At 47.4% G+C, this 27,436-nt stretch overlaps 3 protein-coding genes across 4 annotated transcripts; 1 reads left to right on the top strand and 2 right to left on the bottom strand.

The window, feature by feature from the left end:
- Positions 1 to 286: 286 nt before the first annotated feature.
- LOC106612402 (striatin, calmodulin binding protein 4) lies at positions 287 to 24,589 on the bottom strand. The gene is made up of 18 exons (XM_014213497.2): positions 24,074 to 24,589; positions 15,478 to 15,581; positions 15,278 to 15,348; positions 14,578 to 14,656; positions 13,951 to 14,145; positions 13,564 to 13,750; positions 13,311 to 13,464; positions 12,666 to 12,761; positions 8,828 to 8,946; positions 8,237 to 8,412; positions 7,932 to 7,979; positions 7,682 to 7,803; positions 6,883 to 7,050; positions 6,658 to 6,798; positions 4,949 to 5,047; positions 4,708 to 4,794; positions 4,314 to 4,517; positions 287 to 4,199 (listed from the first exon to the last, which is right to left on the bottom strand). Exons 1-17 carry the CDS (start codon positions 24,353 to 24,355, stop codon positions 4,348 to 4,350), a joined length of 2,298 nt encoding a protein of 765 aa, XP_014068972.2. The 5' UTR covers positions 24,356 to 24,589; the 3' UTR covers positions 287 to 4,199; positions 4,314 to 4,347.
- Positions 8,960 to 12,599, bottom strand: LOC123744720 (uncharacterized). The gene is made up of 2 exons (XM_045724379.1): positions 12,256 to 12,599; positions 8,960 to 11,883 (listed from the first exon to the last, which is right to left on the bottom strand). The coding sequence occupies exons 1-2, from the start codon at positions 12,394 to 12,396 to the stop codon at positions 10,891 to 10,893; spliced, it is 1,134 nt and encodes a 377-aa protein (XP_045580335.1). The 5' UTR covers positions 12,397 to 12,599; the 3' UTR covers positions 8,960 to 10,890.
- On the top strand, positions 24,578 to 27,247 carry LOC106612391 (fukutin-related protein). Of its 2 annotated transcripts, none has more exons than XM_014213480.1 (2): positions 24,578 to 24,662; positions 25,442 to 27,247. In XM_014213480.1, exon 2 carries the CDS (start codon positions 25,596 to 25,598, stop codon positions 27,201 to 27,203), a length of 1,608 nt encoding a protein of 535 aa, XP_014068955.1. In that variant the 5' UTR covers positions 24,578 to 24,662; positions 25,442 to 25,595; the 3' UTR covers positions 27,204 to 27,247. The 2 variants fall into 2 exon arrangements, with proteins under 2 accessions (XP_014068955.1, XP_014068954.1); XM_014213479.2 differs by having other exon boundaries at positions 24,598 to 24,863.
- Positions 27,248 to 27,436: the final 189 nt, after the last annotated feature.

Below are 27,436 nucleotides of genomic sequence, written 5' to 3'. Positions count from 1 at the left end.
TCATTGAGATGACTTGATTGGAGTCCACCTGTGGTAAATTCAATTGATTGGACATGATTTGGAAAGGCATACACCTCTCCATATAAAAGGTCCCACAGTGGACAGTGCATGTAAGAGCAAAAACCAAGCCATGAGGTCGAAGGATTTGTCTGTAGAGTTCCGAGACAGAATTGTGATGAGGGTAAAAAAAATTGTAAAAAAAGACTGCAGCATTGAAGGTCCCCAACAACACCGTGGTCTCCATTCTTAAATGGAAGAAGTTTGGAACCACCAAGACTCTTCCTAGAGCTGGCCGCCTGGCCAAACTGAGCAATCGGGGGAGAAGGGCATTGGTCAGGGAGATGACCAAGAACCCAATGGTCACTCTAACAGAGCTCCAGAGTTCCTCTGTGGAGATGGGAGAACCTTCCAGAAGGACAACCATCTCTGCAGCACTCCACCAATCAGGCCTTTATGGTAGAGTGGCCAGACAGAAGCCACTCCTTAGTAAAAAGGTACATGGCAGCGTGCTCGGGGTTTGCCAAAAGGCACCTAAAGTCTCTCAGACCATGAGAAACAAGATTGTCTGGTCTGATGAAACCAAGATTAAACTCTTTGGCCTGAATTCCAAGCGTCACGTCTGGAGGAAACCTAGTACCATCCCTACGGTGAAGCATGGTGGTGGCAGCTGTGGGGAAGTTTTTCAGTGGCAGGGAAACTAGTCAGAATCAAATCGAAGATGAATGGCGCAAAGTACAGAGAGATCCTTGATGAAAACCTGCTCCAGAGCGCTCAAGACCTCAGACAGGACAACGGCCCTAAGCACACTGCCAAGACGACGCAGGAGTGGCTTCGGGACAAGTCTCTGGATGTCCTTGAATGGCCCGGCCAGAGCCCGAAACTCCCCAAATACCAAGCTTGTAGCGTCATAGTCAAGAAGACTCGAGGCTGTAACCACTGCAAAAGGTGCTTCAACCAAGTACTGAGTAAAGGGTCTGAATACTTATGTACATGTGATATTTCCGTTTATTTTTTTATTTTTTTTTAACCTGTTTTTGCTTAGTCATTATGGGATATTGTGTGTAGATTGATGAGGGGGAAAAAACGATTTAATCAATTTTAGAATAAAGCTGTAACCTAACAAAATATGGAAAAAGCCAAGGGGTCTGAATACTTTCCGAAGGCACTGTATGTAGCCTATATAAGCCTACTGTCTGTATTTATCTTTTTGTTTGTCCGTCTGCTCCCCACCGACAACTCAGTTTTTATTTTGGAACCTTACTGTTTGCAACAATCACAAGGACATTGGCAACTTTGTATTTGTAGCAGTCAACTACGTTCTTAAGTTATCTGCGTTCACAGAGACAGATAAACATCTCGATTCTATGTTTAGCTGAGATCTTCTGTTTAGTGTATAAAGTGACGAGGAAGGGTAAAAAAAAAAAGCATCTAACGATGCACTCAGCTGTTCTGAGGCAGTCGGGAAAATAATGAGCGCTTTCAAATGCAACTTTAGTAACAACGGTTTTGGACGAGACTGACTTTTATGACCAAAATTACTCTTTGTAGTCAATTTTGACAGTAGAATACGTGTTTCTGACTCATGTAGGCCATTTTTAAAAACGAGAAGTAGCTTTTTATAGGGTCAGTCGCTCTTTAAGATGCTTTTGGGAAACTGGGCCCTGGTCTCCACAGCCACACTAAGACACAGCTGAGCTACAGATAACCCCTTGGTCTAGTTTTGGGGTCTAGTGCAGCTGATGTAGTGCAGCATATAACCAACAGTTAGTGTGGGTGATTGACAACTGTGTACTATATCCTCTCAACAACAAAGCATTACAGCACACAATGTGCCACAGTAGCACTTTAGGCATTCTCTGCCTCATCAAATCCAATACATCTGAAACCATCATGTTTTAGCAAACACATGAAGCTGACATGTACTAAATCAAGCCCGCAGACACCTGTCTGACCAGACCACAGAGTGTTTTCCCATAAGATCTTGCAGTGGAGAGGAAAACGTTGACCTCTCAGTCATTTCTCTGATTCTCTGACCCCTGTAGTGACCCTGTTGCACGTACTGTAGTTGGTTAAAATTTACCTTAAACCACAGATCTAGGATCAGATTACCATAGCCACAATTCTGGCTTTAACCATTAAGGAGATGAAGAAATATCTGATCTGGAATCAGTGGTTTGGGACGACTTCTACCCCGTTCCTCTGGCGTGTGCTAGGGGTTGATTAGTATGTTGTGGGCAGCTCAGGGCCAGTTACTGATTGACATGGTGCTACTGGACCATTAATTCTTTACTGCCATGCCCTGCTCTGCCCTGGCTTGTGGAACCATGTTGAACCATGTTTCCACAGCCAGAGATCTGCCCGTAGGGCTCCCTCTGCCTCCACCCCGGAAAGTTCAAAAATAAACCGGCTACCTAACGACATCACCCCTGATCTCCGACCTATATGTCAGTCTTTAGCAGTCGCCCACGGTTCAGAGTGGCTTCGCTCTTTGTCCAAGCTTGTTTTCCCTTCCAGGAAAAATAGCTACACAATAATCCAAGGCCAAAGTGACTGCTTGGTGAACAGACACCAACCCTGTCTAGTTCAGTCTTTGTCGGAGGCCAATGTAAGGGGGGGCTAAGGGTTAGGTAGTGTTTGTTCTTGTTTCCTCTCCATAGGGGAAAGGGAGAGGAAGGAGGGGTCTTTATGTGCCTTTTGTTCCCATATCCTGGGGGCAATTTCCCCTGCTGACTCCATTGACACTGGAGAGAGGCCAGTTTCCCACTATGAGGACTCGCACCAAAACCAGAAACCTAATCAACAACAGCTATTTCAATGGATAATATGATTGTTTCCAAGCGCAAGCCTAAATAAATAGACCGGCACAAAGGACCAGTCTGACTTGATGCCGACTTAAGGGAGAGAGAATACAGGATGCCATATTGGGAGTAGTGTCACTTTCTCTCAACGTCAACCGTTTCAGTCAGAGGTCTCCACTGTGGCATCATCTCCACAAACTCTTTCACAAACCAGCTATCCTGATGAAATGACAAAGGCCAACTTCACACACACACACACACATATATATAAAAGGAAACCAGTAGAAAAGTGTCTGCTTAGCATAGCGTGTTAGTCTTCTTATGAGATAAAAATGACCCATACAGTATCTCAACACAAACAGATGGCATGGCTGGAGAGTGACGCATGATACAAGCCATATCATGCTACTGTTGATGACAAATATCCCAGTGACACACACACACACACACACACACACACACACACACACACACACACACACACACACACACACACACACACACACACCCTCGAATGCAAACAGGTCCCTGATTCAGACTCGGACTGACGAGATCTTAGCACCAAAGATTAAACAAGTGCAACACACACACACACACACACCCCTTTCCTATCAAACTTGATTCTACTGAAATGGATGACCGTACAATACCGGACACACAAACACTCAGACTTAGTGTCTCGGCGATGAGGCTGAAATTAAAGCTGTTTTGTCCAACACTGGTTAGGAGAAGGCTCCAAAACACACACAAACTAAAACCCTCAGAAGTCTTTGGAATGAAATGCATTGTGGCCCCACTCTGTATTGCAGTAGACAATGGCTAATGCCGTCACTTGATGGGGACTGGACTCTACTGTAGTCAGGTACTTATGTGTGTTAGCAACTGGTGAGCTAAGCTTTTTATATAAAAAAATAAATAAAAAAAACGTTTAAAAAAAACACAGTTTCAAACTGAATGTTAACCTGTGTGTGTGTGTGTGTGTGCGTGCGCGCGTCACTAATTGTAGTAGGTGATGCATCGGCATGCCTAGTGATCAATGTCAACACACACACTGCCTTATTATAACCATGAGTGGACTGTAAAGGTAGAAATGAATAGAGTATTATAGTGTAGTAAACTGACCTAATAAACCGAGCAGCCAGATTAGTCGTTAGAAAAGCAGTATGGTTAGTATTGCAACAAGTTACTGAGGCATCATGGGACAGCTAGAGAACTGTGGGTAATAGTGTCCTGTTGGCAATGACCCAGCCAGTGGGGTGCAGGACACAGTTTCGTGTGTGTATGTCACTGGATGTCTGTGTGTGTGTGTATGTAACTGTGAATGTGGAATTGCGTGTGTAGGCAGGTGAGGTTTGTCCATTGTAGTCATCACTCTCCTCTGGCCAAGTTGTGTTTGTTGGGCTGTAATGAAAAGGGACAATTTCATATAAGTAGAAACTGTAAAGAAAGTAAACTAACAGATTGTAAGATAAAGCACACACACTCTCTCTCTCTCCCTGTACACTAGTGTCTCACCAAGGAGGATGATGGTCCCTGTCTGTGCCTCCTCTCAGACGAAGATCTTGGCGAGCGCGTCGGCGCCGGCCGAGGCGATGAAGGGCTGTGAGGGGTGGAAGGCCACGTCGTGAATGGCCTCGTCGTGCTTCTTCCTGTGGGCCGTGATCTCCTGCACACACGTCCTGTTGTCCAGCATCCACAGACGCACCGAACAGTCATGGCCTGCAGGGGGAAGCGGAGAGCACAGTTACGAGTACAGCGGAATCGTCAATGAAATGCGGTTAGAAATAGTGTTCCTTAATCCTGGTCCTGGAGACCAGGATGCACCCCCAGGTGTGTAGTGCTAGAGGGCAAAAATCTAATAAATTGCAGACCTTTTGGTCCCCAGTTCCAATACAATCAGGGTACTCACTGCCAGAGATGAGGTAAGTGCCTTTGGGGTCCGTGGTCAGACAGGTGACAGCATCCAGGTGTGCCACCATGGAGTGGATCACTTTACCTGGTAACAAACGCAGATGGGCATTACATTTAAACTGGTAAAAGATAGGAACGTGACTATGGGCTAGTTCGACCCAGACAAAACAGATCAAGCATGAGGCCTAATTCTGCCGTTGTTACATAAAGGTAGGATTTAGCAGTGGACAGAGGCTGACCTGTCTTGTTGTCGAGATAACGGATAGTGCGATTCTCGTGTGCGGTGATGGAGATGGGCTCCGAGGGGTGGCTGACCACACAGTTAATCAGCTTACTGCCTGCAGGGGGCGACACACACAGACCAGTATTGAGGGAGATCCTCCTGGCTTCTCTCAAGGAAGGGAGGCACAGAATGATACATTTTTTTCAATACATATAAGGTATTTTCAGATTTTATTGAACAGAGAGAGGATGACAGTGGGGAAAGACAAGAGAGAGGTTGCATCCTAGGGCAGTATGCCTGATTTGAACCTATGCCGACTAGGGGTGTAAGGGTACACGTATTCGCACTGAATATATATAAAAATGTAAAAACACTAGTCCTATAGGCTATGCCGATGCTGCATTGTAGGCCGATGCCTCTTGAGTAAATCTGAGCTGAAAAACCCCCGACGTAGGCCATTCTGTTACAACACCTAGAGCATATGTGTACGTTGTAATCAAAATTCTAATCACAAATTGTCATTTTCTGAGGATACTCCATCATTTGTTAAAATCTCACATTTTGGGAAAATGTTGGTTTCATAGTAGATTACGACAGCGATGGACAGAGGAGTTGTGGATAAAACGTTAACAGTATGTCGCCACGTGCAACGACAATAGCCTATCGAGCTGCCAACACCTGAAATATGTTGCCACATTTACGCCGACGTCAACCTCGCATGCCGGAGCAAGACGGAAACGCAAAGAATCAACACCACAACGTCGTCTCCCCTCTGCATTTAAGCAGCTGATTCTGACTGGGCCAAAGAAATGACAAGAGCAATAGCTAGGCTATGTCCATATTGTTTTTTACAGTCTTTGGTTTATAGCCGCGGATATGCGCCCATTCAGAGGTTGAGAATAGGGTGTTTCAGCATCGAGCCACGTTACAAACTTCCCTCTTGCACCCATTTTAGCAAACAGCTAGTACCCGCTCTACATAAGCCAATGTTTTCAATCAATTAGCCAATGCACCCTGTGTTGAACGTGCTTAAAAGCGGCAGCCCATTACATTACCCCAGAGCGGGAGATGAACTGTGCTACAGACCTTTCATGAGAGTCACAAGTGCGTATCTGGCACTGAAGGAAGCAGTGTCATGGTGCGTTCGTAACCATGCGGGGAGAGGGAATTTACCACATACGACTGGGAAAAGTCCACTTGAAATGGCACACCAACTGGTAATTACTAGTGGGAAACTCGTCTATAATCCTGTTCTTCCCACATGGTGACCTCTGACATCTACTAAGGAAATGCCCTCGATAACAGCATTTTCGGCAGTTAAACGCAACAACAAAACAAGGTTTATAAAAAGCAGTCTATTGTTGTGTTTTTTCTTTACTCTATAATTTGTTTAAAAAGCATAATAGCTGTCATTTTAGTTTATGGTTGACACAGCTTGTTGGCCATTTGCCAATCTGCGTTTTTTAAACGAGTTCAAATCACACGAATGCATCCAACTGGCATTTACAACCTCACAGCTGTTAAATTCCCACCTCCCACATGGTTACAAACGCAGCATCAGAGTGGAAACTTGAGAGGCCCCAAACATAACATCCTGTCACAACAGACAACGCCAAGAAACATTCGCTGTACACCCCTAGCCAACACCGTACACATGCACTACCACTAGACCAGCCAGGACGAAGGTAGCATTCTGACTGTATTAGAACAGGCCCTAGGACTCACCGTCCTTAGTGCCGGTCTCCAGGACCATGATGCTCTGCTCTGTGTTGAGGTCATAGAGCAGCGTCTCGCCGCCGTCGAATGACACCACCGCCTGGTCAGGGTCAGAGTTCACAAAGGCCACCGAAGTGGGTGTTCCGTGCTCTGGGGGGGGGAGGAGAGAGTTAAGATATCTCACACACACACACACACACACACACACACACACACACACACACACACACACACCTTTCTCCTTATTGAAGACGGAGAGACAGGGGGCAGAGTTCTGGGGTTCCCAGATGCGAACGGTCCCGTCTGCAGAGCAGGAGGCCAGCCGATGGTGGTGGGCAGAATACGTCAGACCCCACACGGAGTCCTCATGACCCGACAACACACTGCTCTCTATGCCCGGGTCTACACAACAAAAGAGACACACACAAATGGATTCTACAACGTGATGAAACTTTGTTGCTGCTTGATGAAACAAGCAAGGTGTTGTAGCAAACGAGACTAGGTGTTTTCAAACTTACGTGAAAAATAATAACTTTTATTTTGGTTAACTGGTTACACTGTGATTTATTTAGAATTCAAGGTACACTTAACCAGCATGGCTACCACAGCATTCTGCAGCGATAAGCCATCCCATCTGGTTTGTGCTTAGTGGGAATATAATTTGTTTTTCAACAGGACAATGACCCAACACACCTCCAGGCTGTGTAAGGGCTGTTTGACCAAGAAGGAGAGTGATGGAGTGCTGCATCAGATGACCTGGCCTCCACAATCACCCGACCACAACCCAAGAAAAGTGAAAACCCCTGTCCTAGACAATGCCCCCAAAATGTGCGTCTGACCGTGGTCATTTGGCTGACCAATAACCGCCATCCAAAATTCCTTGACCGTCACAGCCCTAATGTCAGTCAATATGTTTTCATGGTGATGATACTTGATCGTGTGTAATCCACTGAATCAGAGCTGAATACGTTAGCTGGGGATAAACCTGGCTTGTCCTGGTGACAGAGCGGTCAGACAGGGGTCAGGGACTGACCGTAGTTGTCGTAGGGATCCACGTTGAGGTCTGGGATCTTCCAGCAGCGCACGGTTCCGTCCAGACCCCCGCTGTAGCACGAGTCTCCGTCCTCTCCCATTGCCAGAGACAGAACTGCACCACTGTACACACACACACACGATTACACAAAGATGAGCTATTAACCCAGAAACACACCAAAACACATGACAGCTGCAACAAATGTGTGTTTGCATGCATGTGTGTGTATGTGCGTGTGGTCTGATCTCACCTGTGGGCTCTGAAGGTGTAGATGGGTTCAACGTCCAGAGCTGCATTTCTGTGGAGGCAAAGACCAAAATCCATTTACACATTACAGCACGGTGTTACAGCAAACTACCAGACCGCATTCAGTTTCTTTCCCACTCCTTAGAGTAGGAGTGAGTGCTGATCTGGGATCAGTTATGCCTTTTAAAAATCACAATGAAGAAGATAACATGGACAAGGAGGGATCTGATCCTAAATCAGCATTCCCGACTTTATGATACAGGCCCTGATATTGGCGTGTTATGGTCCTGCTATTCCTTAGGTTTTTACTTCTTGGAGTGTATGGCCTTGTTGAGGTTCCACAGCTTCAGGGTTCCGTCCTCGGAGGCTGTGAGTAGAACGGCTTGGCTGGGGTGGAACGTCAACGCTCTGATGGCATCAAAATGGCTACGCAGCGTGAAGCGAGGGTTCCACGTCTTCTTGAACTCCTCCCGGTTATCCTGCAGCTGCACGCACACAGGTGGCAGAGTGTTGGTGGGGTGTAGTCATTTAGCAGCAGCTAACTTTTTGTATGACTAAACTCAGATAAAGTACGTAAAAAAGATCATTGAGCTAAATATTTATAAAATCATCTTTGAAAATGAACAACCACCAACATAAAAACTAGACATTGAGGGAGAATATAAAGGACCCCCATTGATTTTGTTATTATGTTTGAGTCACTCAGATAGCATAGGAACACGGCCTAAGCCATGGCGAAATGTGTAGATTTGCAGGAAATTAGCTTTAAAACTGCAATTTCTTCTCTCAGCCCCCCCCCACGTTATCTTTGCCACTGCTGCTGAAAAAAAATCATAGGAGAAACACTGTCATGTGTGTGTGTGTGTGTGTGTGTGTGTGAGCACGCATTCAAGTACTCACATCCACGGTGAGGTCGTTGTCGTTGGCGACGGTGAGGTCAGCCAGCTCTCCCAGGTTCATGTCTCCGCCCCCGACGGCGTCCAGGATGAAGACGTCAGAAGAAAAACCCAGAGCGCCACCTTAAGGAGTGGAGGAAGAACAGCTCTCAATACTAAACTCCCTACCACATCAACCACCATCTTATCAAAAACACACCCCTTCCCCTTTTCCAACACTAAACTCCCTACCACATCAACCACCATCTTATCAAAAACACACCCCTTCCCCTTTTCCAACACTAAACTCACTACCACATCAACCACCATCTTATCAAAAACACACCCCTTCCCCTTTTCCAACACTAAACTCCCTACCACATCAACCACCATCTTATCAAAAACACACCCCTTCCCCTTTTCCAACACTAAACTCACTACCACATCAACCACCATCTTATCAAAAACACACCCCTTCCCCTTTTCCAACACTAAACTCCCTACCACATCAACCACCATCTTATCAAAAACACACCCCTTCCCCTTTTCCAACACTAAACTCACTACCACATCAACCACCATCTTATCAAAAACACACCCCTTCCCCTTTTCCAACACTAAACTCCCTACCACATCAACCACCATCTTATCAAAAACACACCCCTTCCCCTTTTCCAACACTAAACTCACTACCACATCAACCACCATCTTATCAAAAACACACCCCTTCCCCTTTTCCAACACTAAACTCCCTACCACATCAACCACCATCTTATCAAAAACACACCCCTTCCCCTTTTCCAACACTAAACTCACTACCACATCAACCACCATCTTATCAAAAACACACCCCTTCCCCTTTTCCAACACTAAACTCCCTACCACATCAACCACCATCTTATCAAAAACACACCCCTTCCCCTTTTCCAACACTAAACTCCCTACCACATCAACCACCATCTTATCAAAAACACACCCCTTCCCCTTTTCCAACACTAAACTCCCTACCACATCAACCACCATCTTATCAAAAACACACCCCTTCCCCTTTTCCAACACTAAACTCCCTACCACATCAACCACCATCTTATCAAAAACACACCCCTTCCCCTTTTCCAACACTAAACTCCCTACCACATCAACCACCATCTTATCAAAAACACACCCCTTCCCCTTTTCCAACACTAAACTCCCTACCACATCAACCACCATCTTATCAAAAACACACCCCTTCCCCTTTTCCAACACTAAACTCACTACCACATCAACCACCATCTTATCAAAAACACACCCCTTCCCCTTTTCCAACACTAAACTCACTACCACATCAACCACCATCTTATCAAAAACACACCCCTTCCCCTTTTCCAACACTAAACTCCCTACCACATCAATCACCATCTTATCAAAAACACACCCCTTCCCCTTTTCCAACACTAAACTCCCTACCACATCAACCACCATCTTATCAAAAACACACCCCTTCCCCTTTTCCAACACTAAACTCCCTACCACATCAACCACCATCTTATCAAAAACACACCCCTTTTCCAACACTAAACTCCCTATAACATCAACCACCATCTTATCAAAAACACACCCCTTCCCCTTTTCCAACACTAAACTCACTACCACATCAACCACCATCTTATCAAAAACACACCCCTTCCCCTTTTCCAACACTAAACTCCCTACCACATCAACCACCATCTTATCAAAAACACACCCCTTCCCCTTTTCCAACACTAAACTCACTACCACATCAACTACCATCTTATCAAAAACACACCCCTTCCCCTTTTCCAACACTAAACTCCCTACCACATCAACCACCATCTTATCAAAAACACACCCCTTCCCCTTTTCCAACACTAAACTCACTACCACATCAACCACCATCTTATCAAAAACACACCCCTTCCCCTTTTCCAACACTAAACTCACTACCACATCAACCACCATCTTATCAAAAACACACCCCTTCCCCTTTTCCAACACTAAACTCCCTACCACATCAACCACCATCTTATCAAAAACACACCCCTTCCCCTTTTCCAACACTAAACTCCCTACCACATCAACAACCATCTAATCAAAAACACACCCCTTCCCCTTTTCCAACACTAAACTCACTACCACATCAACCACCATCTTATCAAAAACACACCCCTTCCCCTTTTCCAACACTAAACTCCCTACCACATCAACCACCATCTTATCAAAAACACACCCCTTCCCCTTTTCCAACACTAAACTCACTACCACATCAACCACCATCTTATCAAAAACACACCCCTTCCCCTTTTCCAACACTAAACTCCCTACCACATCAACCACCATCTTATCAAAAACACACCCCTTCCCCTTTTCCAACACTAAACTCCCTACCACATCAACCACCATCTTATCAAAAACACACCCCTTCCCCTTTTCCAACACTAAACTCCCTACCACATCAACCACCATCTTATCAAAAACACACCCCTTCCCCTTTTCCAACACTAAACTCACTACCACATCAACCACCATCTTATCAAAAACACACCCCTTCCCCTTTTCCAACACTAAACTCACTACCACATCAACCACCATCTTATCAAAAACACACCCCTTCCCCTTTTCCAACACTAAACTCCCTACCACATCAACCACCATCTTATCAAAAACACACCCCTTCCCCTTTTCCAACACTAAACTCACTACCACATCAACTACCATCTTATCAAAAACACACCCCTTCCCCTTTTCCAACACTAAACTCCCTACCACATCAACCACCATCTTATCAAAAACACACCCCTTCCCCTTTTCCAACACTAAACTCACTACCACATCAACCACCATCTTATCAAAAACACACCCCTTCCCCTTTTCCAACACTAAACTCACTACCACATCAACCACCATCTTATCAAAAACACACCCCTTCCCCTTTTCCAACACTAAACTCCCTACCACATCAACCACCATCTTATCAAAAACACACCCCTTCCCCTTTTCCAACACTAAACTCCCTACCACATCAACCACCATCTTATCAAAAACACACCCCTTCCCCTTTTCCAACACTAAACTCACTACCACATCAACTACCATCTTATCAAAAACACACCCCTTCCCCAACACTAAACTCCCTACCACATCAACCACCATCTTATCAAAAACACACCCCTTCCCCTTTTCCAACACTAAACTCACTACCACATCAACCACCATCTTATCAAAAACACACCCCTTCCCCTTTTCCAACACTAAACTCACTACCACATCAACCACCATCTTATCAAAAACACACCCCTTCCCCTTTTCCAACACTAAACTCACTACCACATCAACCACCATCTTATCAAAAACACACCCCTTCCCCTTTTCCAACACTAAACTCCCTACCACATCAACTACCATCTTATCAAAAACACACCCCTTCCCCTTTTCCAACACTAAACTCCCTACCACATCAACCACCATCTTATCAAAAACACACCCCTTCCCCTTTTCCAACACTAAACTCACTACCACATCAACCACCATCTTATCAAAAACACACCCCTTCCCCTTTTCCAACACTAAACTCCCTACCACATCAACCACCATCTTATCAAAAACACACCCCTTGCCCTTTTCCAACACTAAAACAATTACCCCTTTAGAGAAGCATCCCTTTAGAGAAGCATCCCTTTAGAGAAGCAATTGAGCTACTTTGGTACTTGCAATTGTTTTTTTTTTAGGATCCCCATTAGCTGTTGTGAAAGAAGCAGCTACTCTTCCTGGCGTCCACACAAAACATGACATAATACAGGACATTGTAGAACATTTGGCACAGCCAGACAGGGAGAGAGTTTTGGGGGCGGGTGTTGTCTTACCTTCCCCGGAGCGAGACTGTCCCGACACAGAGGGGGGTGGGGAGGGTTTGGGGGGGAAGTCCGACATCATGCCCTGTAGCTTGTTCCTGCGGTTCTCTGAACCAGGCCAGAGGAGAGAGACACAACACACACAGTCATGCAGAGAGAGAGAGAGAGAGAGAGAGAGAGAGAGAGAGAGAGAGAGAGAGAGAGAGAGAGAGAGAGGTAAAGGACAAAAGAACACATGGCCATGCATACAGAAGGAGACGATGAACGAACAGAGAAATAGAAAGAGAGAAACCCACAAACAGACGAAGAGAAACGGACCGAGGGACAGGCCACGAGGCTGATAAAGAGAAAGTAGACAGACACCAAATAGCATGCGTTATGCCAACAGAACACATTGCTCCAGATCGAGAGAGAGAGACACGTGGATGACAAAGTCACACATCCAAACAACAAATGTGATAGAGACACAGAGACAATGGTTCACCATAGACAATGGTTTATTGGCAGTAGAGGTGAGAGTACAGAACATATAACTCCCTAGAGAGAGACGGATAGGGATGAAGGGAGAGAGGGATAGACAAACAGACAGAAAGAGAAGACAGACAGAAAGCTAGACAGACAGGTGTGGTTGAGGTGGTTGCTATGACGATGGCGTACCTAACTCCCGGCCGTCCCCTGAGATCCGGGCCTCTCCCGCCCCCTCCCCCTCCTCCCCTGATCCCAGGAAGTCAAACTCGCTCAGGGCATCCTCCGAGTCGTCTTCATCCTCATCATCAGGGTCCAGATCTGTGGTCATGGGCTCAGTCCCCATCTACACACACAGAGAGAGAGAAGACCTTCAATACTCTCTCACACACACACAGGGGTATAATTTCACACACACACTTTGCCGTGTTGACGTGATCGGAACCTTAACGCGAGGCTTCTTGTTCTTGTTGCGCTGCCCGTCTATACGGTCCGTGGCCATGCCCTGGAAGTCATCTTCCTCATCACTGTCATCCTCATCATCATCATCCTGGCAGCCGTGTAGGAAGGGGATCTTATCCAGCACGGAACCGCCCAGACGCTCTTTAGAACCATCCTTCCCCGCCGCGTTCCTACCGACACACACACACACATCAGCTGCAACACACAACTCCAACAACAATACTGACAGTTCCAGAAATTAGACAAAGAAATATGCATTACACCACCACAGACATAGTACTGATCAACTTCCTAGTGACTACCGCTTCCCTTCATCACTGTCCACAGCACCCTACACCGAGGACAGGGGTGTGTGTGTTGGGGGTCTCACCTCTTGATCTGCTCCTCTATCTGTCTGATGAGGAGTGACTCCCCCCCTGCCAGGGGCTCGGGGTCCGGGGCGGGCTGCTGCTCGCTGCTGGCCGGGGCGCCATTAGCTTCGGGGCTGGTACGACCCAGCAGGGAGCGCACACGCTTCGAACGCATGTCCAGGATGGTGTCCGAGTAGCCCACCTCCTCCAGGTACCTACACACACACACACAAACCATGGACACACGATTAGCCTCTTCATTCAGACTCAACTGTTTGTTTAAAGTCGTTTTTTGGTTATTTATTTTACCTTTATTTAACTAGGCAAGTCAGTTAAGAACAAATTCCTATTTACAATGACGGTCTAGGAACAGTGGGTTAACTGCCTTGTTCAGGAGCAGAACGACAGATTTTTACCTTGTCAGCTCGGGTATTCGATCTTGCAACATTTTGGCTACTGGCCCAACACTCTAACCACTCGACTACCTGCCACCCCGTATTGAGGACAGTGCTGCTCTCGCTATGGGGAGGAAGCCTTGCTCTCGCTATGGGGAGGAAGCCTTGCTCTCGCTATGGGGAGGAATCCTTGCTCTCGCTATGTATGAGGAGGAAGCCTTGCTCTCGCTATGTATGGGGAGGAAGCCTTACTTGCGCAGCAGCTGACGGCCCTCCTTCCAGGACATCTGATTGGCTGGCTCAGATTCAGACTCTGCTGGCCCATTAGGCACTGCGGGGTAGAGGAAGAGTCAATTAGAGGAGGAAGCTCCGATATAACAGAAGCACGCACCAGAGCAACACTTACAGCTCTGCGCATACACACACACACACACACACACACACACACACACACACCACACCACACACACACACACACACACACACACAGTTAAATGGGACCGACGTGGAAACAGAAGCATAGGGAAGTTACCAGTTCTGCTTTAGAATGCATTAGATCTAGGCTACATAGTGAACCAATCCTTAGACCATCCGAGAGGGTTCAATCCGGCCCATTGGCGGTTTGAGTAAAAAAATGATATTATAATGTTTTTGTGTGTCAATATACTTTCTAATGACTAAAATCAAAATGAGTAGAATTGATAATGGACCTATATTCGTACAGTTTCTTGACTGTGTCCAACTCGCTAACAATCACAGAAATGAAAGCTAGAAAGTCAGGGAGCATCAAATTATGGCTAGAGGACTAATTTTTGAAAATTTGGATGGCGAGGAAATATAACAAAAAAATGTTGTTGAAGACCGAAAGCGGCCCCCGGGGCAAAATGAGTTTGACACCCCTGGCCAAGAGCATACGTAGAGTCTACGTAAGGTCTACATAGAGCCTGCATACCTTGTTCTGCCTCTGGTTTCTTCTCCCCTGGGCTCTGGTCACTGCCTGTCTTCAGCTTCTGGTGTTTGGACCTGCAGAGAGAGGAAGAACCACAAGATGGCAGTGTTACCCAAGTCTTACACTGTGTGTGTGTGTGTGTGTGTGTGTGTGTGTGTGTGTGTGTGTGTGTCTGTGTCTGTGTGTGTCTGTGTGCGACTGACCTCTCTTGTTTCAGGGCGTACTCCAACATCTTAATCCGCCTGACCAGGTCCTGCTTCATGTTCTCCTGCCCCTTCCTCTCACCCTGCAGGAACGTCACCTGAGCCTGCGCACACACACACACACATTATCTGTTAAAATCCTCTGAAAACCAATCACCACAACTGAACTGAGCATGCCACTTCCCAGTCATTGTGAGGTGAAGTTTGTTTGGACCACTCAAACAAATACAACGTACGGTGCAGAAATACTGTTGGTTTGGTTCCGCCACCGAAAGCCAGGCTAAGTAGTGGGTTGTGGACGGCGCCGCGTTCTGTATTTAGAACTTCTCCTGACCAGCAAACCCTACCCAGACATCTGGAGGGGGAAACCATCATGAGGAGAGGAGTGCGAGTGTGTGTGTGTTGCGTGCGTGGTCCAATTGCTCTTCCTGACACACACACACTCGCTAACACACAGAGCCCCAGAAAAGTAGAGCAGTCTAAAAACGTCGCCTACACGTCTACAATGCCGTCTACACGAGGTCGACGCGACGGCAGCGAGACCTTACAACTGGGACACACAAACCGTACTCACGCAAACAAAAATAATGTTACGGTGCTACTGCAAAAACTACAGTGGATATAAAAAGTCTACACACCCCTGTTAAAATGCCAGGTTTTTGTGATGTAAAAGAATGGAGACAAAGATAAATCATGTCAGAACTTTTTCTACTGTTAATGTGACCTATAATGTGAACAATTCAATTGAAAAACAAACTGAAATCTTTGAGGGGGAAAAATGAAAACCTTACAATAACCTGGTTGCATAAGTGTGCACACCCTCATAACTGGGGATGTGGCTGTGTTCAGAATTAACCAATCACATTCAAACTCATGTTAAATAGAAGTCATTACACACCTGCCATCATTTAAAGTGACTCTGATTAATCTCAAATAAAGTTCAGCTGTTCTAGTAGGATTTTCCTGACATTTTCTTAGTTGCATCTCAGAGCAAAAGCCATGGTCCGCAGAGAGCTTCCAAAGCATCAGAGGGATCTCATTGTTGAAAGATCTCAGTCAGGAGAAGGGTACAAAAGAATTTCCAAAGCATTACATAAACCATGGAACACAGTGAAGACAGTCATCATCAAGTGGAGAAAATATGGCACCACAGAGACATTACCAAGAACTGGACGTCCCTCCAAAATGTATGAAAAGACGAGAAGAAAACTGGTCAGGGAGGCTTCCAAGAGGCCTACAGCAACATTAAAGGAACTGCAGGAATTTCTGGCAAGTACTGGCTGTGTGCTACATGTGACAACAATCTCCCGTATTCTTCATATGAATGGGCAATGGGGTAGGGTGGCAAGACGGAAGCCTTTTCTTACAATGAAAAACATCCAAGCCCGGCTGAAGTTTGCAAAAACAAACATCAAGTCCCCCAAAAGCACGTGGGAAAATGTGTTACGGTCTGATGAAACCAAGGTTGAACTTTTTGGCCATAATTCCAAAAGGTATGTTTGGCGCAAAAACAACACTGCACATCACCCAAAGAACACCATACCCACAGTGAAGCATGGTGGTGGCAGCATCATGCTTTGGGGCTGTTTTTCTTCAGCTGGAACCTGGGCCTTAGTCAGGGTGGAGGGAATTATGAACAGTTCCAAATACCAGGCAATTTTGGCACAAAACCTTCAGGCGTCCGTTAGAAAGATGAAGAGGAAGTTCACCTTTCAGCACGACAACGACCCAAAGCACACATCCAAATCCACGAAAGCATGGCTTCACCAGAAGAAGATTAACGTTTTGGAATGGCCCAGCCAGAGCCCAGACCTGAATCCAATTGAACATCTCTGGGGTGATCTAAAGAGGGCTGTGCACAGGAGATGTCCTCGCAATCTGACAGATTTGGAGCGCTTCTGCAAAGAAGAGTGGGCAAATATTGCCACATCAAGATGTGCCATGCTAATAGACTCCTACCCAAAAAGACTGAGTGCTGTAATAAAATCAAAAGGTGCTTCAACAAAGTATTAGTTTAAGGGTGTGCACACTTATGCAACCAGGTTATTGTGAGTTTTTTATTTTTTATTTTTCCCCCTCAAAGATTTCAGTTTGTTTTTCATTTGAATTGTTCACGTTATAGGTCACATTAAAGGTGGAAAAAGTTCTGACATGATTTATCTTTGTCTCATTATTTTACATCACAAAAACCTGGCATTTTGACAGGGGTGTGTAGACTTTTGAAATCCACTGTACCTCTGCTGATGACGCGTCACTTTGACTACTGGGACAACTGTTACACTGGCTATTTTGAGAACACAGCATCTCCTGTGCGTTTCAGATAGAACCGTTCTTCCTGGTTTAGCAGCAGCTACAGTCATGCCTACAGACTCCAGGTACTAAAATAAACCAGTAGGGCACTCTGCTCAGGGCTGTGTCCGTCTGGGGTAGCAGGGGAACGGCCAAACCGGGTAGTGAAGGTAGCTACCAGTAGGATGCACTGTGTTGGGTGCAGCCAGAGGGAGCAGGGCACTGGGAGACAGGGGGCATTGTGGAATGTATCTACCTCGCCGTTATGTGGGCGGGGTTCTCACATGGTTCTGTTCCTTCCCCCGACAGAGGGACGAGTTGCGACCTGTCATTCTAACTCATTTTTCTAACGCTTTGTACACGCACACGTCTTCTTTACACACACACACACACACACACACTTCTTTGGAATGTCCCTTTTATCCCAGATAAGCATCAGTCATCTCTCTCACTGTCCCTGACATTCCTGGAACTATATATTCCCACTTCTGTCTCCACTGGCGCCCTGCAATCTGACATGGCTTTACTTGCCCTGTGTGTGTGTGTGCGCGCGCCTGTTGTGCTGTGGTACAGTGTACGCACAGGAGGAGCACATCATCTGTCCATGTCAGCGTACCGTGACGATCCATGAACATCACGTCCACTCCCTGTCTGAACAACAGGAACCTTGTCCAATCCAGGGCCCCGTCACTTCAGACACACACCTTTCCTTCCTTCCCTCCTTCCTTCCTTCCTTCCTGGAAGAGCTGGACTGCAGACAGAAATAAGGTGGGAATTGAACTTCACCCGGGCCATCCAATCGTACACAGATCAGGGAGGAGGGATGATGCATTTCAAAAGTACTGGAGTAGATCCTGAGTCTGGAAGTGTGGCAAGTAGAGGTGAGAGAAGGAGTCTACTGTAGGCGATTTAGTTCACTCTGATGAGTGAATCACAGATCAGTGATCTGTGATCAAACACACATCAAAAGCTCAAGCATATACACTATATACACACACACACAAGTATTTGGACCCCCCCTTCAAATGAGTGGATTCGGCTATTTCAGCCACACCTGTTGCTGACAGGTGTAAAAAAAAAACGAGCACACCGCCATGCAATCTCCATAGACAAACATTGGCAGTAGAATGGCCTTACTGAAGAGCTCAGTGACTTTCAAAGTGGCACCGTCATAGGATGCCACCATTCCGACAAGTCAATTCTTCAAATTTGTTCCCTGCTAGAGCTGCTTCAGTCAACTGGAAGTGTTTGATGGAAGTGGAAATGTATAGGAGCAATAAGGACTCAGCCGCGAAGTGGTAGGCCACAAGCTCACAGAACAGGACTGCCGAGTGCTGAAGCACATAGCGTGTAAAAATCGTCTGTCCTCGGTTGCAACACTCACTACCGAGTTCCAAACTGCCTCTGGAAGCAACGTCAGCACAAGAACTGTTCCTCAGGAGCTTCGTGAAATGGGTTTCCATGGCCGAGCAGCCGCACACAAACTTAAATTCACCATGCACAACGCTAAGTGTCGGCTGGAGTGGTGTAAAGTTCGCAGCCATTGGACTCTGGAGCAGTGGAAACACGATCTCTGGACTGATGAATCGTGCTTCACAATCTGGCTGTGAGGTCCACACAGAAATGGTTTGTCGAGATTGGTGGTGTGGAAGAACTTGACTGACCTGCACAGAGCCCTGACCTCAACCCCATCAAAACACCTTTGGGATGAATTGGAACGCCGACTGTGAGCCAGGCGTAATCGTTGCACAACATCAGCGCCTGACCTCACTAACGCTCTTAGAGCAGCAATGTTCCAGCATCTGGTGGAAAGCCTTCCCAGAAGAGTGGAGGCTGCTATAGCAGCAAAGGGGGGGACCAACTCCTTATTAATAGACATGATTTTGGAATGAGATGTTCGACGAGCAGGTGTCCACATACTTTTGGCCACGTAGTGTATCTCGCAAGGTCTACGAACAAACTCAATAATCATTTTAGTGGAGACTCTAATGTAGTGAACTGGATCCTTGACTTTCTTACTAGCAGAACCCAGAGGGTGAAGGTGCATGGGTGCCTGGCAGGGAAGCGGTCATTATCAACAGGCTCACCCCAGGGTTGTATCCTCGCCCCTCTATATCCTGCACACTGATGACTGTCGTAGCCAGTACAAGAACCAACACATCCTAGAGTTTGCGGACGACTCAGAAATAGTCGGTCTGCTTCATGCCGATGAAACTAGCCCCGGGCCTGTTAAGGAGTTTGTTCATTGGTGCCACAGCGGTTCCTTTCAACTGAATGTGACAAAAACAAAAAGATATGTGTATCGACTTCAGGTGTCAACCCCCTACCTCTCAGAACACGATCCTTAAGGGCCAGGTGGTAGACACCATAGCCAATTATAAGTATCTTGGGATCATGATTGATGATCAATTGAGCTTTGAGTGCGACACTGACGTGATGTGTAAGAAGTACCAGCAACACCTTGTTTGTGTCAGGAAACGGGCAAAGTTCCAGGTTGACAGGACCTTGAAGACTCTCTTTTATAAAAGCCTACATTGAGTCGGTCCTACCATTTTCTTTGATCTGTTGGCATGGTAACCTTGGTATCAAAGCAACAACAACAAAAAAGCACTAGCTAGGATAGTAAAAGTGGCCAGTAAGATCGCGGCAGCGGAGCAGTCTGTCTGACCTGTACAGCAGACAAGTGGTGAGGAAGGTAGAATCCATCCTGTCTGACTGTGCCCTACCCCCGACAACAGGAGTCTATGTCCTACCCTCTGGCTCCCGGTGTGGATTCCCCACTGTTAAGACTAACAGGTACAAGCACTCATTTACCTTTTACCCCTACGGCCATTTGGCCTTTCGAATACAGGGACGAGGTTAGTCTGTCCTAACTAGTTTTATTGTCCTGGTTGTCATTACATGGGCTGATGATGCTAATGTAGTCAGCATTTTTTTTACCTGCATATTTGAATGGTGTTGACGTGATGTTTTGGAGAATGTGCACAGCACACTTTACTTACCTTCTACGCAGGCCTTACTTTACACTATTGCTGCTGCTACTGGCTGATCATTAGCAACCTTATATTGATATTGACGGCTGCCAACCCATGACTCATGCACTAGCATTGTATGTACGTCTCACATACTCCTTGGTGCCAAAACCAATTGCCCTCTGGGACAAATTAAGTTGAAACCTGAACCAAAAGAAACAGCTGTGACCTGTAATAAAAGGGTATGAACTTTGTTATAAGACATGCATATTGAACATTGGCACAAAAACCAACAACAGTCTTAGCACAAAGATAGGCTACATAACTACCTTTCTAAGTAAAAACACTACAGCACTCTCTATATGGCCATCTCAGAAGTTGGCCTGCTGAGGAGTTCTGACTGACGCATTTCATCAGTCAGCCGCCCCCCCCCCCGCCGGCGCCTCTGAACAGGGTCAAGGGCAGCTCTCCCTGTCCTTTACCTCTATGCCATCCTCCATCCCTCCGAGACCCATCAGCCAACAAGTAGAGCAGAGGACTTTTCTGGGACAGGGAACTGGAGAGAGAGAGAGTGTGTGTGTGTGTGTGTGTGTGTGTGTGTGTGTGTGTGTGTGTAGCGTGCATGCTTTTGCACGCGTGTGTGCGCGTGTAAGTGTATGCGTGCGTAGGTGAGTGTGCGAGAGCGCTTAAGTTGTGCAAAAAGTCAGCTTGTGTGCATGTGTGTCTTTGCGTGTGAGAAAGAGAGGCCAAATGAAGTGTGAGAAACGTACGATAAGAGCCCAGAAGTGTGAGGGTGTGGCGAGCAAAGCACAGTACTGTACATACGTGTGTCATGCATGAGAGCACTGGGCTTTTCATGAGAGCTGAGAGAAGGACACTACGGGCCCCACTTAACATACCCCAGCAGGAAGTGATGTCATCTGGGTCACCACTAGTCGGAGTGCCACTGATCTTGAGTGTCAATGGCTACAAAGCACTCTGTCCTTCTATTTATGGAAAGTAGTAACTGTAGCGCAACTGTGATCGCAACGTTGAAATCTAATCTGACATTTACTAGGAGACCTGTAGGTCCTTGATCAGCACCAACTGTACTAGCATAATGAAGTAGGACAAGAGCTTTATAGACTCTTTTCTCTACAGACTCAGCAGGAGTATATTCAGATATTCAGTAGAGAAATGACTTTGTTTGATTTGGACCCCCTGTACAGTTGTAAGGGACAGATATAGCCTAACAGAGCTGAGAGGCCTGCAGGTTTTATAGCAGTATCCCTCATCCTCTCTTTCTTGAAGGAATCACGGATCTTACCTGACTGGATAGGACTAAGCCAGGGCTGCCGCTACATAGCTTTGGCCTATCCCCAGTCATGTGAGATCAGTGATGAATAACAGGGCCCAGAGCTGTGCCACCTGTCTGTCTGTCCCCTGGCATGGCCTGCTGGCTGTGGTCACATGGCCCTGGGGTTCTGCTCTGGGGACGTCACACCTGGCCCACCCTTCGCGGGGGTCAATGACAAACGGACGCATCCAGTTTTCAGAGAAATTGAGAGAGAGCCTGTGACGTGACTTCCACTTTTGGGCATTAACAAGGCGACACTAAACTGGATTGGTTGAACAGTGCAGAAGAGAAACTTCCCCTAAAAATATATCTCTCGTAGGGACCAGAAAGAAACCACTGCTACGTTAGGTTACACCTGGTCTAGCCAACTGCTTGGCCCGGCCCGGCCCCGCCACAGCCTGGCTTGCTGTCACAGGAGACAGAGTGCCACAAGTGTTCCCGTTTTAACGACACGATTCAGCCCTAAAAAAGATACCACTGGCACACCATACACACCCTGTCAGTGACACACACGCACACAGTCACATGGGAGGGAAGGCCAATGTTTTCCACACACCAGGCAGTCATCAATCAACAACTTTTGGTTTGAGACAGAGCACTAGCCCAGAGGAAACTGTAGGCTATTATTCTGTATGGTGTTGTGTGTTCTGTGTGTATGTGCATGGAGGCTGTGTGTGTGTGTGTGTGTGTGTGTGCTCGCCACAGGGCTTTCCCTATTTTAGCAGCCACTGGTGTCCTCTTGTGTAAACTGCTGGGCTACTGTTTGAACAGGGCACCCAACCACTCCTCTCTCTCTCTCCTGGCCAGAGTTCTGCCACTAATTGAGCCTGTGAAAACCAGACCACACACACACTCACGTTCACGCATGTACACGCACAGTAATCCTTCCCAGTAAGACTCTAGTGGTGGTGGTGACATACTTCAGACTTCAATCCCCACACTGCTATAAGATCAGCAGGCCAGTTTGTTATGGTTCATCCATATTACATAAAGTTCCTGTTTATAACTAGGCTATAGCCTATAGGGTAGAGTGAGCGGGAGAGTGGAATACACTGACAGCAGTGGAATGGTTATAGCCTTTCAACACAGACCTTTAGGCTACTGTAAATATCGAGCAAACTCGTATTTCATCAGCTCATGTTCATTCAGCATCCTTATAGTTAAACGTGCTGACAGGAGAAAGGCCACATAATGGGGAAAGCAATGAGGGGGAAAAAAACACGCTTTGCACTCCCCAGGCAGGCAAGAGTGTACATGTGAACGTGTGTAAACGGCGGAAGAACCGCATTACGTCATCGGTATTTGTGTGTGTGTGTGTGTGTGTGTGTGTGTGTGTGTGTGTGTGTGTGTGTGTGTGTGTGTGTGTGTGTGCGCGCGCGCGGCTCCGGGATTTACAAACGCATTACTGAATCCCTGTTGTAATTGACAGTGAGTCACGTGACCCACCGTAATCTCGCACAGAGAAAAACAGAAACCACGAAGGGGTTGAAAAACAGCGGAGTCCAACCATCTGGCGTTAATTACCGTTGGAGCAACTCTACAAAGCCTATTGACACCGCCACCTGTGTGATCCGCTATAATTAGACAATGTCGAATACATGTCTGGCTGCGTTGGGATCAGCGTGTGGCTCTGACAGTGACTGCGCCTCAATGTGAAACACACGGATCATTGAAAGTCCTGTGATTGATGCAATACATTAAATACATTCACAACACAGTGTTTTAGACTAGTCAAGAACGGTGACATTTTTTGGAACCCCCAAATATTGGGTTTGCTTTGATCGCAAAACAAGCTTTGGAACTGATATCCAGGAGCATAGGGTAAATAGATTCGTGATTATGTGGACCGTAATTCTGTCCGATTGGGGAAAGTATTGAGGAGCGGTCGTGACTTCTGTGGGATGTTGGCAACGCTAGGCTAGCTTTTTTTTCTAAAATCTTAACTAGCTAGTAATACAAAGTCTACATAGCTATAGCTAGATGATAACACTATAATTACCCGGAGTTCATCTCTCTCGGCTTCCCAACGATATTTCTCGGTCTGGAAGCGTCCCCATTCGAACTGGATAAAGTGCAAGATCCCAGGAAGCGATAGGCCTGCGTCGCCGTCTTGTGGTTCTCGAGGCTGCGACGATCCAGCCATCGCTCCGGCGGCTGCCGCCGCTGCTGTTGTCGCCTGCCCGAGTACTGATTTCGGCCCGTTCGGGTTGCGCCCCACGCCGCTGCCTCCAGAGTTCTGGTTCGTTCCCCCTGCTACTCCGCCGGATCTTTCCGCCTCCATTTTAGCGCTTGAGCTTTCGCCAGGACAGGGAGGTGGAAACAAGCAGCGACGATAATAACAGCCCCGTCCCTCACAAACCCAGCACTTAACACTCTACCCTTCTTTCTTCCTCTCTCACGTAAAGAGGAAACGCAAGAACTCCCATGGAGAAACGGTGCCAAAAAATGAGCTAAGTGCAAATCTACTACAGCGTCGACGGGAATCGTTTTTTTTTCTGTCCCATTACAGTAACCAGGGCCGTCGCTTCCTGCCATATTGTGATCTCACGCAAGCTCCCTGTGATCGTTTCCGAAACAGCAAAGCAAGGGTATAACGTTACGCACCGCGGTGTTGATACTAATCTAAAACTCTCAGTATATTAACACTACTTTAGTTAATTTGTCGGTGTAACATTCATATTTTACACTGTAAGTAGGAGCTATTGCACTGGCGGTGTCTTCATGTTGCGCTTAGCTCAGCCACCTTTCCACACAGCGAGCGAATTCGATGTAACGTTACGTGCATTATGGTTTGTATGCTGTTTCATTCGAACGATTGGGAGAATGTTAGGCTATATAACGGGGGAACGTGATTCACATTTGAAGACAAACGAGTTGTGCATATGAAGCGTTTATAGGGGTCATTTATGGTGTGGTCTATATGAAATGATGTATATGAAATGATTGAGAATGATCATGGTTGCATAGGCGCCATGCAGTATAGGTGTACATTGCATTATGCAGACACAATTCTAGCTACTGGAAATGTGGTATTATTGCTGTAGCAATACTTGATAGCCTACGGTACCAATTCTAGAAGGGAGCATAGGCCTGTACTTAAATGGAACATCAATTTGAAGCATCTCTGTAGCTCACTTGGCTGCAATTTATAGTTAAGGTTACAATCTAGGTCAAAGTATTGGCTGAGGAGAACTAGGGCAATCCAGTCCATGTATGGGAGGCACACTGCACCAAGTACCTTGACGTTTGAATATAATGTAATAAACTAGACTTCAGCCTCTAAAGCCTATCACAGCCATCTGAAGTGCTTAGAACCACTCTTTTTTTAGGACTCATTTTAAATTCCTGTGTTTTCTGTGTATTTCAGCTATTCCAGCAGCTGGCCATTACTCTTCTGATGCACATAGGCAGTAGCTCTTTACTGATGGGGTCCTGATATTTATGGACAGGCTTTCTGAATAGATAGCTCCATCCTATACCTTCTCCTTTCCCTGAGCCAGACGAGCGCAGCAAGAGGTGCCATGCGGGTGAGTTTCTGCCAGGGCCTTCTGACTGGAGCCATCGCTCTGAACCTGCTCATCCTCTACTATGTGTCCCAAGCCCAGCAGCAGATGATGGAGAAACGCCGGGACCCAGGAAGCGGCTCCAGGAAGGCTGCCTTACCTGCTTCCGGGCTGGAGGGCGGCATGGGGGGCCTGGTAGGGGTTGGCGCGGGGATGGTTGGCGCTGGAGGTGTCGGGGGAGAGGGGAACAGCCGCGGCCCTCGTGTGACTATCCTCCTACGGGAGTTTGAGGACTTTGAGAACTACGTCGGTGATGTTGCACGCTCCTTCCAGCACCAGAGACCTGAGCTGCCCTTCCTGGCTGTGTCTGACACCCCGCCCTACCCCCCTCTGTCTCTCCCCGAGGGGGCCCGTCTCCTGGTGCTCTCCCCCAGCCCCGAGCAGCCTCCGCAGGCCCACCGGCCAGAGTTCCACGTCCAGACAGAGTTTGTGCTGCTTGTGCCTGACGGGGTGGAGCTGGAGCAGGGCCGGGCTGTGGAGAGGCTGATCCGGGAGCTGGAGGGGGAGGGTGCGGGGCCCGTGAGGCTGGTGGCTTCCCCAGTGTTGGCACGCTCGGCCGTCCAGTGCCTGCACCTGCGGGTCAGTCTGAGAGAGTGGACGGCCACCTACTCCACAGCGGCGTCTGGGAGCAGTGGTAGCGTGTGTACAGCCCTTCAGGGGGACGCAGTGGTCCTCATCCGCTCTGAGGACCTCTTCAACCTGTCTGTCCCACTGGGGAGGCCCCTGCTGCCCTCGCTCTTCATCCAGACGTCCCTGCATGGCTGGAAGGTCAAGCTTCTGGAGAGCCCCTGCTTCTCCCCCAGCCACCGGCCTCTCTTTAGCTCAGCCCACAACCAGTGGAAGGCAGACAGCCATCTGAAGGAGGCCACTAGCCAGCTGATGAGGAACTTTGGGCTGAAGCGTCTCCTACTGGCTGATGGGAAGGAGCAGTGGCATGGTTGTGGGAAGGAGACTGAGCGTTGCTTCGGTACGGTCCGGGATGACACCCCTGAGTACCTGTACCTGGAGCGCTGGACACCTCCCTGCTGCCTGCGCGCCCTCCGCGAGACCACCAAGTATGTGATCAACATCCTGGAGAGCTTCGGGGTGCGCTACTGGCTGGAAGGAGGCTCCCTGCTGGGGGCGGCCCGCCACCAGGACATCATCCCCTGGGACTATGATGTGGACCTGGGCATCTACCTGGAGGACGTGCCTAACTGTGACTACCTGAAGAACCTGGACTCTGGTTCTCTGGTGGACGCTAACGGCTATGTGTGGGAGCGGGCAGTGGAGGGGGACTTCTATAGGGTGCAATACAGTGAGGCTAACCACCTCCACGTGGACCTGTGGCCCTTCTACCCGCGGAATGGCATCATGACCAAAGACACGTGGATGGAGCACAAACAGGATGTGGAGTTCCCCGAGCATTTCCTGCAGCCGCTGGTGCCAATGCCGTTCGCCGGCGTCACCGCCTACGGCCCGAACAACCACCGCGCCTTCCTTGAGCTCAAGTTTGGGGAGGGGGTCATCGAGAACCCCCAGTACCCCAACCCTACCAAGAAGAGGCTGGATAGGAGCCGGCTGTGAGGGAGGGGTGTGGCTGGGACCTTTGGAGTTTTCATGTGGCCCACCAAAAGGACAAAACGATTCTAGCCACAACCCAAAACATATACAGTTGAAGTCGGAAGTTTACATACAGCTTAGCCAATTACATTTAAACTCAGTTTTTCACAATTACTGACATTTAATCCTAGTAAAAATGTCCTGTCTTAAGTCAGTTAGGATCACCACTTTATTTTAAGAATGTGAAATGTCAGAAT

Source organism: Salmo salar, chromosome ssa09 (genome assembly GCF_905237065.1).
Source record: "Salmo salar chromosome ssa09, Ssal_v3.1, whole genome shotgun sequence".
NCBI classification, from domain to species: domain Eukaryota; kingdom Metazoa; phylum Chordata; class Actinopteri; order Salmoniformes; family Salmonidae; genus Salmo; species Salmo salar.
Note: the sequence above shows the minus strand (reverse complement) of the source record. Positions and strands in the feature narration are given on the sequence as shown.

Bases quoted from the DNA above. Each gene is read 5' to 3' on its own strand.
- LOC123744720 (XM_045724379.1), bottom strand. From the start codon at position 12,396: ATGGTGGTTGATGTGGTAGGGAGTTTAGTGTTGGAAAAGGGGAAGGGG. The intron at 11,884-12,255 runs GTAGGGAGTTTA...GTAGTTGATGTG, and splicing joins ATAAGATGGTGGTTGATGTG to GTAGTGAGTTTAGTGTTGGA.
- LOC106612402 (XM_014213497.2), bottom strand. From the start codon at position 24,355: ATGGAGGCGGAAAGATCCGGCGGAGTAGCAGGGGGAACGAACCAGAAC. The intron at 14,657-15,277 runs GTATGCAGGCTC...TCTACCCCGCAG, and splicing joins GAAACCAGAGGCAGAACAAG to TGCCTAATGGGCCAGCAGAG. The intron at 13,751-13,950 runs GTGAGACCCCCA...GTGTGTCGGTAG, and splicing joins ATAGAGGAGCAGATCAAGAG to GAACGCGGCGGGGAAGGATG.
- LOC106612391 (XM_014213480.1), top strand. From the start codon at position 25,596: ATGCGGGTGAGTTTCTGCCAGGGCCTTCTGACTGGAGCCATCGCTCTG.